This window comes from Lepidochelys kempii, chromosome 2 (genome assembly GCF_965140285.1).
Source record: "Lepidochelys kempii isolate rLepKem1 chromosome 2, rLepKem1.hap1, whole genome shotgun sequence".
NCBI lineage: Eukaryota > Metazoa > Chordata > Testudines > Cheloniidae > Lepidochelys > Lepidochelys kempii.
This window is the reverse complement of record NC_136381.1, coordinates 254,602,480-254,616,979: the sequence shown is the minus strand read 5'-3', so window position 1 is coordinate 254,616,979 and position 14,500 is coordinate 254,602,480. Positions and strand designations below refer to the sequence as shown.

The 14,500-nt window shown below is 47.3% G+C and overlaps 1 protein-coding gene and 1 long non-coding RNA gene across 6 annotated transcripts in view; one reads left to right on the top strand and one right to left on the bottom strand.

Moving 5' to 3' along the window:
• LOC140907807 (uncharacterized) overlaps positions 1-14,500 on the top strand; it is a 111,226-nt gene that overhangs the window by 71,510 nt on the left and 25,216 nt on the right. The gene's annotated exons all lie outside the window — the stretch shown is intronic.
• XRCC2 (X-ray repair cross complementing 2) overlaps positions 7,803-14,500 on the bottom strand; it is a 33,177-nt gene continuing 26,479 nt past the window's right edge. Inside the window, exons 4-6 of one of the 5 annotated variants that reach the window (XR_013635447.1) lie at positions 12,444-12,765; positions 12,258-12,320; positions 9,677-12,065 (exon numbers count right to left, since the gene is read on the bottom strand). Coding sequence is in view for 1 of the 5 variants with exons in the window: in XM_078851856.1 (XP_078707982.1) it covers positions 12,691-12,765 (75 nt within the window). In the remaining 4 variants the exon portion in view is untranslated. Of the gene's footprint in view, positions 9,044-9,676; positions 12,766-14,500 lie in introns of those variants that run through there. The other 4 variants (XR_013635446.1, XR_013635445.1, XR_013635444.1 and 1 more) reach the window with 4 other exon arrangements.

Here is a 14,500-nt window from a genome sequence, read left to right as displayed (position 1 = left end):
ATCTTGTACAAAGGAGGTCAAGTGTCTATGGGTATGTCTACACTACGGAAAAAGGTTGAATTTATAGAAGTCGGATTTTTAGAAATCGGTTTTATATATTCGAGTGTGTGTGTCCCCACAGAAAATGCTCTAAGTGCATTAAGTGCATTAACTCGGCAGAGTGCTTCCACAGTACCGAGGCTAGAGTCAACTTCTGGAGCGTTGCACTGTGGGTAGCTATCCCACAGTTCCCGCAGTCTCCGCTGCCCATTGGAAGTCTGGGTTGAGATCCCAATGCCTGATGGGGCTAAAACATTGTCGCGGGTGGTTCTGGGTACATATCGTCAGGCCCCCGTTCCCTCCCTCCCTCCGTGAAAGCAAGGGCAGACAATCGTTTCGCGCCTTTTTTCCTGAGTTACCTGTGCAGACGCCATACCACGGCAAGCATGGAGCCCGCTCAGGTAACCATCACCCTATGTCTCCTGGGTGCTGGCAGACGCGGTACGGCTTTGCTACACAGTAGCAGCAACCCCTTGCCTTGTGGCAGCAGACAGTACAGTACGACTGGTAGCCGTCATCGTCATGTCCGAGGTGCTCCTGGCCACGTCGGCTGGGAGCGCCTGGACAGACATGGGTGCAGGGACTTAATTTAGAGTGACTTGACCAGGTCATTCTCTTTAGTCCTGCAGTCAGTCCTATTGAACCATCTTATGGTGAGCAGGCAGGCGATACAGATTGCTAGCAGTTGTACTGTACCATCTTCTGCCGAGCAGCCATGAGATGTGGATGGCATGCAGTCCTTCTGCACCGTCTGCTGCCAGCCAAAGATGTAAAAGATAGATGGAGTGGATCAAAACAAGAAATAGACCAGATTTGTTTTGTACTCATTTGCCTCCTCCCCTGTCTAGGGGACTCATTCCTCTAGGTCACACTGCAGTCACTCACAGAGAAGGTGCAGCAAGGTAAATCTAGCCATGTATCAATCAGAGGCCAGGCTAACCTCCTTGTTCCAATAAGAACGATAACTTAGGTGCACCATTTCTTATTGGAACCCTCCGTGAAGTCCTGCCTGAAATACTCCTTGATGTAAAGACGCCCCCTTTGTTGATTTTAGCTCCCTGAAGCCAACCCTGTAAGCCGTGTCGTCAGTCGCCCCTCCCTCCGTCAGAGCAACAGCAGACAATCGTTCTGCGCCTTTTTTCTGTGCGGACGCCATACCAAGGCAAGCATGGAGGCCGCTCAGCTCACTTTGGCAATTAGGAGCACATTAAACACCACACGCATTATCCAGCAGTATATGCAGCACCGGAACCTGGCAAAGCGATACCGGGCGAGGAGGCGACGTCAGCGCGGTCACGTGAGTGATCAGGACATGGACACAGATTTCTCTGAAAGCATGGGCCCTGCCAATGCATGGATCATGGTGCTAATGGGGCAGGTTCATGCTGTGGAATGCCAATTCTGGGCTCGGGAAACAAGCACAGACTGGTGGGACCGCATAGTGTTGCAGGTCTGGGATGATTCCCAGTGGCTGCGAAACTTTCACATGCGTAAGGGCACTTTCATGGAATTTTGTGACTTGCTTTCCCCTGCCCTGAGGCACATGAATACCAAGATGAGAGCAGCCCTCACAGTTGAGAAGCGAGTGGCGATAGCCCTGTGGAAGCTTGCAACGCCAGACAGCTACTGGTCAGTTGGGAATCAATTTGGAGTGGGCAAATCTACTGTGGGGGCTGCTGTGATGCAAGTAGCCCACGCAATCAAAGATCTGCTGATATCAAGGGTAGTGACCCTGGGAAATGTGCAGGTCATAGTGGATGACTTTGCTGCAATGGGATTCCCTAACTGTGGTGGGGCCACAGACGTAACCCATATCCCTATCTTGGCACCGGAGCACCAAGCCACCGAGTACATAAACCGCAAGGGGTACTTTTCGATAGTGCTGCAAGCTCTGGTGGATCACAAGGGACGTTTCACCAACATCAACGTGGGATGGCCGGGAAAGGTGCATGACGCTCGCATCTTCAGGAACTCTGGTCTGTTTCAAAAGCTGCAGGAAGGGACTTTATTCCCAGACCAGAAAATAACTGTTGGGGATGTTGAAATGCCTATATGTATCCTTGGGGACCCAGCCTACCCCTTAATGCCATGGCTCATGAAGCTGTACACAGGCAGCCTGGACAGTAGTCAGGAGCTGTTCAACTACAGGCTGAGCAAGTGCAGAATGGTGGTAGAATGTGCATTTGGACGTTTAAAGGTGCGCTGGTGCAGTTTACTGACTTGCTTAGACCTCAGCGAAACCAATATTCCCACTGTTATTACTGCTTGCTGTGTGCTCCACAGTATCTGTGAGAGTAAGGGAGAGACGTTTATGGCGGGGTGGGAGGTTGAGGCAAATTGCCTGGCTGCTGGTTACACGCAGCCAGACACCAGGGCAGTTAAAGAGCACGGGAGGGCGCGGTACGCATCAGAGAAGCTTTGAAAACCAGTTTCATGACTGGCCAGGCTATGGTGTGAAAGTTCTGTTTGTTTCTCCTTGATGAACCCCCCCGCCCCTTGGTTCACTCTACTTCCCTGTAAGCTAACCACCCACCCCTCCTCCCTTCAATCACCGCTTGCAGAGGCAATAAAGTCATTGTTGCTTCACATTCATGCATTCTTTATTCATTCATCACACAAACAGGGGGATGACTACCAAGGTAGCCCAGGAGGGGTGGTGGAGGAGGGAAGGAAAATGCCACACAGCACTTTAAGCACAGCACTTTAAAAGTTTACAACTTTAAAATGTATTGAATGACAGCCTTCTTTTTTTTGGGCAATCCTCTGTGGTGGAGTGGCTGGTTGGCCGGAGGTCCCCCCACCACGTTCTTGGGCGTCTGGGTGTGGAGGCTATGGAACTTGGGGAGGAGGGCGGTTGGTTACACAGGGGCTGCAGTGGCAGTCTGTGCTCCAGCTGCCTTTGCTGCAGCTCAACCATACACTGGAGCATACTGGTTTGGTCCTCCAGCAGCCTCAGCATTGAATCCTGCCTCCTCTCATCACGCTGCCGCCACATTTGAGCTTCAGCCCTCTCTTCAGCCCGCCACCTCTCCTCCCGGTCATTTTGTGCTTTCCTGCACTCTGACATTATTTGCCTCCACGCATTCGTCTGTGCTCTGTCAGTGTGGGAGGACAGCATGAGCTCGGAGAACATTTCATCGCGAGTGCGTTTTTTTTCTTTCTAAGCTTCACTAGCCTCTGGGAAGGAGAAGATCCTGTGATCATTGAAACAATGCAGCTGGTGGAGGAAAAAAAAAGGGACAGCGGTATTTAAAAAGACACATTTTATAAAACAGTGGCTACACTCTTTCAGGGTAATCCTTGCTGTTAACATTACATACATAGCACATGTGCTTTCGTTACAAGGTCGCATTTTGCCTCCCCCCCACCGCGTGGCTACCCCCTCAACCCTCCCCCGTCCCTGTGGCTAACAGCGGGGAACATTTCTGTTTAGCCACAGGCAAACAGCCCCGCAGGAATGGGCTCCTCTGAGTGTCCCCTGAAGAAAAGCACTCTATTTCAACCAGGTGACCATGAATTATATCTCACTCTCCTGAGGATAACACAGAGAGATAAAGAACGGATGTTGTTTGAATGCCAGGAAACATACACTGCAATGCTTTGTTCTACAATGATTCCCGAGTACATGTTACTGGCCTGGAGTGGTAAAGTGTCCTACCATGAAGGACACAATAAGGCTGCCCTCCCCAGAAACCTTTTGCAAAGGCTTTAGGAGTACATCTAGGAGAACCGCGAATGCCAGGGCAAAGTAATCCTTTCACGTGCTTACTTTTAAACCATGTATAGTATTTTAAAAGGTACACTCACCAGAGGTCCCTTCTCCACCTGCTGGGTCCAGGAAGCAGCCTTGGGTGGGTTCGGGGGGTACTGGCTCCAGGTCCAGGGTGAGAAACAGTTCCTGGCTGTCGGGAAAACCGTTTTCTCCGCTTGCTTGCTGTGAGCTATCTACAACCTCATCATCATCATCATCTTCTTCGTCCCCAAAACCTGCTTCCGTATTGCCTCCATCTCCATTGAAGGAGTCAAACAACACAGCTGGGGTAGTGGTGGCTGAACCCCCTAAAATGGCATGCAGCTCATCATAGAAGCGGCATGTTTGGGGCTCTGACCCGGAGCGGCCGTTCGCCTCTCTGGTTTTCTGGTAGGCTTGCCTCAGCTCCTTCAGTTTCACGCGGCACTGCTTCGGGTCCCTGTTATGGCCTCTGTCCTTCATGCCCTGGGAGATTTTGACAAAGGTTTTGGCATTTCGAAAACTGGAACGGAGTTCTGATAGCACGGATTCCTCTCCCCAAACAGCGATCAGATCCCGTACCTCCTGTTCGGTCCATGCTGGAGCTCTTTTGCGATTCTGGGACTCCATCATGGTCACCTGTGCTGATGAGCTCTGCATGATCACCTGCAGCTTGCCACGCTGGCCAAACAGGAAATGAGATTTAAAAGTTCGCGGTTCTTTTCCTGTCTACCTGGCCAGTGCATCTGAGTTGAGAGTGCTGTCCAGAGCGGTCACAATGGAGTACTCTGGGATAGCTCCCGGAGGCCAATACCGTCGAATTGTGTCCACAGTACCCCAAATTCGAGCCGGCAAGGTCGATTTAAGTGCTAATCCACTTGTCAGGGGTGGAGTAAGGAAATCGATTTTAAGAGCCCTTTAAGTCGAAATAAAGGGCTTCATTGTGTGGACGGGTGCAGGTTTACATCGATTTAACGCTGCTAAATTCGACCTAAAGTCCTAGTGTAGACCAGGGCTACGGAAAGGTTGTAATTTGCTGGTTATGATTATACTGTCTGTATGTGTGTATCATTTTTGAATTTGAAGTTATGAATATTGGCTATGTACGTGTATCTCAATGTGTTTGATTCTAAGTAGCATCAGTGAAGCATTTGGTCAGCTTCTTGAGAAAGGACTATTCTGAGTAAATGCCCAATCAAGAAACACTTGACTGACAATGGACTTTGGGTGATGCCAATCCACATCTGAACTTTCCTGGGAAAGTTTAAACTAACATGTAATCAATGGCATCGACCTGTAAAAAGCTGAATCATTCATGGACATGTGACTTGCTCAGGTGGCCATAAACTCCATCTTGTTGTTGTGATTTTGCACAGAGGAACAAAGGGGTTTCTACCCACAAGAGAGAGAATATAAAAGACCATGGAAGCCCCTCCATTTTGGTCTTCAGCTGGCTCAAGAGATGGCCTCTCCACCCCAAAGAGATGCCTGAAAGAAACTGGAACAAAGGTCTGTAACTACGGGGGTGTGAGTGATTGCTGGACCCAGGCCATAAACCACAACTTTGGTCTTAAAAGGATTGGGCCCAGACTCGGAAGCAGTCTAGTCTGTGAAAGAAGCTTATTGGGACATCTATGAGAGTGAGATTTACCTGTATTCAGTTTCCTACTGTATTAAGCTTAGACTTGCATGTTTTATTTTGCTTGGTAACTTACTTGGTTCTGTCTGTTGTTACTTGGAACCACTTAAATTCTACTTTTTATACTTAATAAAATAACTTTTGCTTATTAATTAACCAAGAGTAAGTAATTAATACCTGGTGGAGCAAAAGTTGTTCATATCTCTCTATCAGTGTTATAGAGGGCGGACAATTTTATGAGTTTATCCTGTATAAGCTTTATACAGAGTAAAAGGGATTCATTTGGGATTTAGGCTCCCAGAAAGACTGAATATTGGGTGCTGGGAAAGACCCTGTTAATTGAGAACCCCCTGGGCTAAGTGAATCTTAATTTCTGTGAACAGGAGGGAGGTGTGGCCAAACCTCTTGGTCTGTGCTGTAGTTGACTGGTGTGTCCAGCTCAGCAAGTTGGGAGCGGAGGGAAGCCTTCTCTGGCGGGGGGGGGGAATTTGTTCTCAGTGTTATCCCAGCACATTGACTGACAGTCTTGAGGGAGTTTCTGTGACCCAACCTGTCACAAGGAGAAAAGGCAATCACACGCTAATACACTCAGGCTATGTCTACACTACAGACTTAAGTTGACGCAAGTTACGTCAATGATCATAAACCTCTATAATTACATCACTTGTGCATGTTCACACAATGTTTCTTCTGTCAGTACAGTGCGGCCACAGTTGGTGCTCTAGCATTGACAGTGAGAGCAGCGCACTGTGGGTTGCTATCCCACTGTACAACTTGCCACCTTCTGCAGTTAGGAGTGGTGGGAAGGCAGAGTGGAGCACAGTGCATCATGGGTGGAGGCTCAACGTCCAATGCAGGGTTTTTTTTCTGTCCCATCATTCCAAGGGCTTCTATGTTTTGTGCCATTTTTCAATGGCCCAGTTACTGTGTGCCCATCATCTCTGCCTGAAAGGATGGATCCTGCACTGCACTCTTGCTGTGGTCAGCGTTATGAACACAGCGTGACTAATGATGCAGTATATCATGAGCTCTGAATCTGAACAGGAATCCATGATGTCTGACATGCTGTGTGCCTTGGAAAGAAGCAAAACCAGATTACTTTGGGCATTCATGGAACAGTTACACATGATGGACCATCGTTATTGTGCTCAAGAAACAAGCAGTAAGTGGTGGGATGGCATTGTTATGCAAGTCTGGGATGATGAGCAGTGGCTGCAGAACTTCTGTATGTGCAAAGCCACCTTCCTGGAACTGTGTACAGAGCCTACCCCAGCACTGCAGTGCAAAGACACCAAAATGAGAGCTGTTCTCTCTGTGGAGAAGCACGTGGCGGTCACTGTGTGGAAGCTGCAACTCCAGACTGCTACCGGTCAGTAGCAAATCAGTTTGGAATTGGGAAGTCCACCACTGGGGTTGCATGCACACAAGTGTGTAGGGCCATTAATCATATCCTGTTACAAAGGACTGTGACTCTTGAAAATGTGTGTGAAATAGTGGATGACTTTGCAGCAATGGGATTCCCTAACTGCAGTGGGGCAATAGATGGCACGAGTATCCCAATTTTGGCCTGGGACCATCTTGCAATAGAGTACATCAGTGGAAAGGGGCACTTCTCTATGGTACTGCAGGCACTTGTGGATCACCGGGATCATTTCACTGATCATGCGGGGTGGCCAGGGAAGGCGCATGATGCATTTTCTTGATTTTCAGGGACACTGGCCTGTACAGAAAACTGCAAGTGGGGGCTTTCTTTGCAAACCAGAAGATTCCAATGGGGCATATTGAAATGCTCATAGGGATCCTGGGAGACGCAGCATACTCTCATGCCTCATGAAGCCTTACACGGGAAACCAGGACAGCAGCAAGGAGTACTTCAACAATAGGCTGAGCACGTGCAGAATGACTACTGAATGTGTGTTTGGCAGCTTAAAAGTTCATTGGCACTGCCTTTATGGCAGTTTAGAGCTAAATGAGCAAAATATTCCCACAGTCATAGCGGCCTGCATAATATTTGCAAAGCTAAGGTTAAAAAGTTTCCCCAAGGGTGGAGCGTGAAGATAGATTGCCTGCCGGCTGATTTTGAGCAGCAAGATGAGGGGCTATTTGAGGGGCATAATGGGGACTATTCAAACGAGGGAGGCTTTGAAGCACCATTTTGACAATGAGCACCAATAATACGTTTCCATAAAGTAGTCTGCCATTCTTTGTTAACTTGCCACCTTGCATGAAAATTTTGATGATTGCTTCCTGACTGATTTGTAGTGTGCAAATATGCAAATTGCCACTGTGTATTAATTCCAGGAGCAACCACCTTATGTAGGGGAGAAATAAAGATTACCTTTCAGAAAGTATATATTTTTTTATTAAATAGCAATAAACACAACATAACTCCCTTTCAACCAAGCATTTTCTAACACTGAAGGGCACCCTCCCAATGGAGGCTTTCATCGCAGTGTGCAATTCCAGCTATCATTTTGGAAGCTGTCTGAAGGAGTGGCATGAAGAGGGTACTGCAATAGGCTGGAAGACGCAAGGAATGTACGTGAGGAGTTTAGGGACTGCATGGCAAACAGTTCTGTATGAGCTGCAAGGGGTGTCAAGCACATATATTCTGCCTGTAGCGCAATTAAGGACTTCAGCATTTTTGTTTGCTCCTCTATCACTTTTATCACCTACTCCTGGCCAACAAACATTTGGTCCTGGCCCTGCTTATTTTTAAATTTTCATTGTTTCCCTTCTTGCCCTGCATTCTTGTTCTGCACCATCAGAGCATTGGAGACCTCCTAAAACACATCTTCCTTTTGTAGTTAGTCATTGGCTGCACGTGTGTTCTCTCTACGTGCAGCACTGGCTCTGGCCAGATAGTCCGCATAGCAGACTCCAATCAAACTGCCTAATAAGACCACAAGTCTTGGTTTAGTAGCAAAGGCACCTGGCTAGGTTTATAGTCAACAAAGTACAGTCCTAGCTATCTGGATCAATGTCTACAGTTACATTAGTACCTGTATGCTCGTAACAATGAACTCAGCTCAGTGAATGGTAGGACTTTCTATTCCCTCCTCAGCCAGCCAAAATACTCCTTCTGAGACCCCTCTTTATACACCGATACAAACAAGTTACATATTGCTGCTCTCACACGGTTCGTTAGCACCCTTTACCTTACACGTTGGTTCAATCAAAACATCTCTAGCCATCATACTATCATCCTGACCTTATCTTTAGGAGGGGTTAACATGTTCCTGCTATCTTTGGGGAGTGTGTTTGTACCATACTTAGTATCAGGGTGTTCTGGTACCACGCTTCTGGAATGTGTTTGCATAAGTGTCCTGTGCCTAGTACTTCTCAGGAATGTGTGTGTGTCCTTGCAATACCACAGCCCTGTCCTTGCCAGAACCTGTGAACTTAGAAACAGCCATGTTTTATAACAGGGCCTGGCTTCTGCTCACAGTCTGCCTTTTGTTCACTTTGTTTTATATCAGCAGGGCCTGACTACTACTTTAGTTCGGCCTCAGGCATCATTTCAGGCCTCATGGCTCAGGGTCTCTTCTTCTACTACACCTTGCTCCTCCTTGGTTGCTTCCTTATCTGGTGGAGATGCTCCATCGGTGTGTAGGGGATTCCCCTGAAGGTCACATCTGCAAAAACGCAAGGAACACAAACAGAAGCATGACTGTTAGTAAACTCACATCATCTAATCATAATAGTAAAATACACCTCTTTCTCACTGTCCCTTGGCAAACACACAAGCTTGGCCAATGCCCTAAAAATGGTGAGTTTGGCCAGGGGGATGATGACACACCTTCAAGAGGGGGCAAAGGGTGTTTTTTTAAGGGGATCATTGTAAGCAACTAGGGAGAATATCGTAAATTCTGCCACCATTTTCCACAGGCAGGGGTCATTGAAGAAAATTGTACCGATGCTGGTTCTGTTGGGACCCAACTGAGAGTGCCAATTCAGGACAAATTGCTTAAAGCAGGGAAATTACAGCCCAAGGCTGGGGTTTCTATGCACACCACGGCAAACCAAACCAGTCAGACGGAGAGGAGTTTGGTTTTACCCCACTGGCTAACCACAAGTCACACAAGCAATTCCCTTAGACACTCAGTTTCCAAGTATCACCACCAGTGCCACTTTTTATGGGGAAAAATGGTTATGAAAACCAATACCCCAGTAAAAGAAAAGGTTCTCTCGATCCCAAAGGACCAAGCCCCAAACCCAGGTCAATATACAAATCAGATCTTATCCACAAATCACACTGTTGCCAATCCTTTAGAATCTAAAATCTGAAGGTTTATTCATAAAAGGAAAAAGATTAGATGAGAGCTAGAGTTGGTTAAATGGAATCAATTACATACAGTGATGGCAAAGTTCTTGGTTCAGGCTTGTAACAGTGATAGAATAAACTGCAGGTTTAAATCAAGTCTCTGGAGTGCATCCACAGCTGGGCTGGGTCATCAGTCCTTTGTTTAGAGCTCCCATTTATAGCAAAGTCTCTCCAGAGGTAAGAAGCAGGATTGAAGACCAGATGGAGGAGCTGCACCAGCTTTTTATAGTCTCTTGCCATGTGGTCTCTGCTTTCTTTGTCCCACGGACAAGCTGTCCCTCACATGGTATGGAAAAACCTCAGAGTTCTGTCCATAGGCATGTCCCTGCATACCTTACTGAGTCACAAGGTGTGTCTGCCTTCTCTCAATAGGTCAATTGTATAGCTGATGGCCCGGCTAGGCAGAGCAGACACCAACTTGTCTGGGGTGTCATCCAGAAGCATAGCATAAGTTTGAAATACAGACAGTATAGAGCCAATATTCATAACATCAACTACAAAAATAATACACATATACAGATGGCATAATCATAACCAGAAAACCATAACCTTGTCTCAGACACCTTATTTGACCCCTTTTATACAAGATTTGGTGCCATACAGAATTTTGGTTGCAACAATGATCTATACAGTTACAGATTCTGTCAATAACGTCACACCAATATCTTACTCCTGAGGGTAAGCCAGGATGCAAGGGTGCATCTCCTACAAGTGTGTGGCTTCAGATCGGGTCCCTGTGCTGCTCACCTGTGTGCTGCTTTAGGCCCTGCACAAGTGATTGACAACTGGTGTGGGAAAGTTTCCTACAACAAAGCTGCTCTGCCAAGGAACCTTTCGCAGAAGATTGGCGAGTATCTACCAGAAAGTTTCCTAGAGATCTCTCTGGAGGATTCATGCAATATCTCGGTTGTGACAGGTGTTGGTCGGTCCTCCGAGCCCCTAGGGGCGATGGAGAGATATGGTCTCCGTGGCCGGCCTCGGCCACACCTTCCGGGCGTTGGGGAATTAGTGGGAAGGTGTGCCGGCACGAGTCAGTAGCGCGCCCCTCAGGCAGGGGCGCGCCGGGGTAGGGGAACGCAGGCCCACCCAACTCCACTGCATTCCAGCCCAGGGCCCTGACAGTGGCGGGAGGCGAAAGTCCCCACGCTGGGTCAGCGGGGCCGTCGCGCCCGCTGACCAAACACACCCACCCCACAGTGTAGTGCGGCCCCTGGGCTACTTCCTACCCGATCTCTCAGGCGGGTCGCTCCGGTCCCTCCATCTCCTCCGGGTATTCCGCTGCGGGCAGCTCCGGTTCCTCCATCTCGTCCGAGTATTCCACTGCGGGCCACTTCCTCTCCCCCTCGGTATCGGACTCATGCTGGCCCGGGCTGCAGTCAGGCGCCTCCAGGTTCTCTGGGTATTCAGTGGCCGGCAGCCCTGGTTGCCGCAGGCCTTCCCCCAGGTCAGGCTCCTCCTTGCCCAGGGCTTCGCCTGGGTCAGCAGCAGGATCGCAAGGGAGCAGCCTGTGTCTGTCTCCCTCCCTGGTGCTCTCCTTACTGGGCAGAGGGCCCCGCCCTTTGTACTTCCTGTCCCACCCTTCCCCTTCCAGGGATTGGCGGAAGCTTGGCCTGGCCCCGCCCACTCAGGCTCAGAGGGGGGCTCTTTATCCTCTGGTTCGGAAGGGAGCCACCCTGGCTCCCTACACGGTGTACATTAACACACTGTTCCACCCCACTGAGTAGTTGCACAGGGGAATGTGAAACAGAATTAAACACAGCTAGTCTTGTACATTTCTATTCCTTAACCCACTTATAGCATAAAGCAAAAGACAGCTCTAACTCATGTAACTGAGCAGTATCAACTCAAAATGATCACTTACCAGAGCTCCCCTCTCCTGCATCATGCATGTCAGAGACGAAGTGCTGGGACTAGCTCAAACCTCTGGAGTTGAGATGATGTCCTGGCTTGCAACAGTGCTGGACAACCCTGTCGCCTGTCCCATCTCATCTTCCAATTCCACTTCCTTGTCCATCACTTTGGCCTTGGGGTTGAGTCTGCTGGCCACTGTCTGCAGCCCCCACAAAGTATCCATGGGGCTCTTGGCAGTGGAGGTGGGGTTGCCGCCAAGGATCACGTCCAGATCCTTAAAGAGGCAGGTCTTTGGCACAGCACCAGAGTGACAGTTTGACTCCCTTGCCTTCTGGTACGCCTGCCTCAGCTCCTTTATCTTTGCATGGCCCAGATGCGTGTCCCGCTCATAGGCCTTATCCAACATGCCATGAGAAATCTGACTGCTGGAGAATCTTCATATTTGATCACATCAAGGAGGGCAGAGGTCCATGAATCTATGACTGACAGAGTTGCTCTGTCAGTTCATTAGCGCAATTCACTTAGCTGCCAAAACAGCCGACAGGTGATAACTTCTGCTCCCCCAATTTATTTAGGCATGGGCTACACTAGGGGCGGGGGAGTTTCAAACTAAGTACGCAACTTCAGCTATGCTATTCACGTAGCTGAAATCAAAGTATCTTAGTTCGACTTACCTGACTGTCCTGAGAGCGGCGAGTCAACTGCAGCGGCTCCCCCGTCGACTCCACTTACTCTTCCTGCCGAGGTGGAGTACAGGCGTCAACTCGGGGATCGATTTATCACATCTAGACGAGATGTGATAAATCGATTCCCAATAGATTGATCACTACCCGCCGATCCGGTGGGTAGTGAAGACGTACCGTTAGAATATGAAGCAAATTGTTTTTTCCCAGTCTCAGTAGCACTGCATCTCTTTCATGGATGCTTAAGGTTCATCCTTCCAGCTGACATCATCCTGATAGAGGTTAATGACAGTGCATTTCCAGATCACTTATTGGCTGCAGCGCCCATAGACGTCAAAGGGAGTCCCAGGTGCTCAGCATTTCTGAAACCCAGGCCACTTTGTTCAATGCCTAGTAGAGCTATACAGAAGATAGAAATTCCATTTCATGGAGGATTGAGAGATTTTGAAATTTGTCTGTGTTCTAGTTGGGCACAACCCTGCAAAATGTTGAAATTCTCCTAAAAAAAATCCAAATTTTTTGTTTCAGATCAATTGAAACATTTTGATTTTTCAAAACAAAATGTTTCATGTAGACTATGATTTCTTATATTATAATAAAATATTCACAATTAAAAGATATTTTAAAAATAAAAATGTTTCAGTCCAAAAACCTCAAAACAGGATGTTTCAACACCAAGCTATTCCCCAAAGTTTTTCTACAAAACAAAATTTCTATAAAACTGACATGAATTTGCAAAGCATTTGCCTTTGGATAGAATTGTGTTCTCTGATGGACAATGGTTCAACTGAAGTTTTTTTCTGTCCAGCTCTAATGCCTAGACATAGTTCTTGATGCCTTTGGGCCACCCAAGTTAGAAAATGTAGGTGTTAAGGTTCCTTTCCCACTCTGAACTCTAGGGTACAGAGGTGGGGACCTGCATGAAAAAACCCTTAAGCGTATTTTAACCAGCTTAGGTTAAAACTTCCCCAAGGTACAAACTATTTTACCTTTTGTCCCTGGACTTTGTTGCTGCCACCACCAAGCGTCTCACAAAATATAACCGAGAAAGAGCCCACTTGGAAACATCTTTCCCCCCCAAATCCCCCCAAGCCCTACACCCCCTTTCCTGGGGAAGGCTTGACAAAAATCCTCACCAATTTGCATAAGTGAACACAGACCCAAACCCCTGGATCTTAAAAACAAGGAAAAAGCAACCAGGTTCTTAAAAGAAGAATTTGAATTAAAGAAAAAGTAAAAGAATCACCTCTGTAAAATCAGGATGGTAAATACCTTACAGGGTAATTAGATTCAAAACACAGAGAATCCCTCTAGGCAAAACCTTAAGTTACAAAAAGACACAAAAACAGGAATATCCATTCCATTCAGCACAGCTATTTTATCAGCCATTTAAACAAAACAGAATCTAACACATAGCTAACTAGAGTGCTTATTAACTCTTTACAGGAGTTCTGAAGAGCATTCCTGCTCTGGTCCCGGTTAAAGCAACACACAGAGAGAACCCTTTGTTTCCCCCCCTCCAACTTTGAAAGTATCTTGTCTCCTCATTGGTCATTTTGGTCAGGTGCCAGCGAGGTTATCTTAGTTTCTTAAATTAACCCTTTACAGCTGAAAGGGTTTTTCCTCTGGCTAGGAGGGATTTAAAGGTGTTTACCCTTCCCTTTATATTGATGACAGTATGTTTATAGGGTTTCGGGATATACCGTTGTCCACATATTTGTGTTTCCAGGCATGGTTTCATGGTTGTTCAAATAACAATGGGGGTGCTCACTGTATGCTCACTGTAATATTGCCTCAGTTATCTTGGCTCAGATTATAGGGGGTGTTTCTTTTTAAATATGCAATTTATTATACTGATGTGTGCTAAACTGTGAAACATATATGTTGTGCAACATGGCTGAACTACCATTGCAGCAAGAACCATATTTTGTCCTCTTGATCTGAGTGGAATTTGTAACTGTAATGTATGTTTTTTGCATTAAATAATGTATTGTATTTTTCCTATAAAGCCCTTTGAAGCTTTCAAAGGGCACTCTAGATTAATAAATGTTATGTTGTTCCTTGCCAGAACTACGCTGAATTTCCCATATGGTCTGGAGCTTGTTTGCCAGAGCTGCAACACACAGCATGCCAAATCCTGCACACACATGTTCTACTTGAGCTTCATTCAGGAAGAGCTTCTTCTAGCTGCTTTAATTGTTCAGAACTTGCAGCATTTGACATCTCAGCTCAAG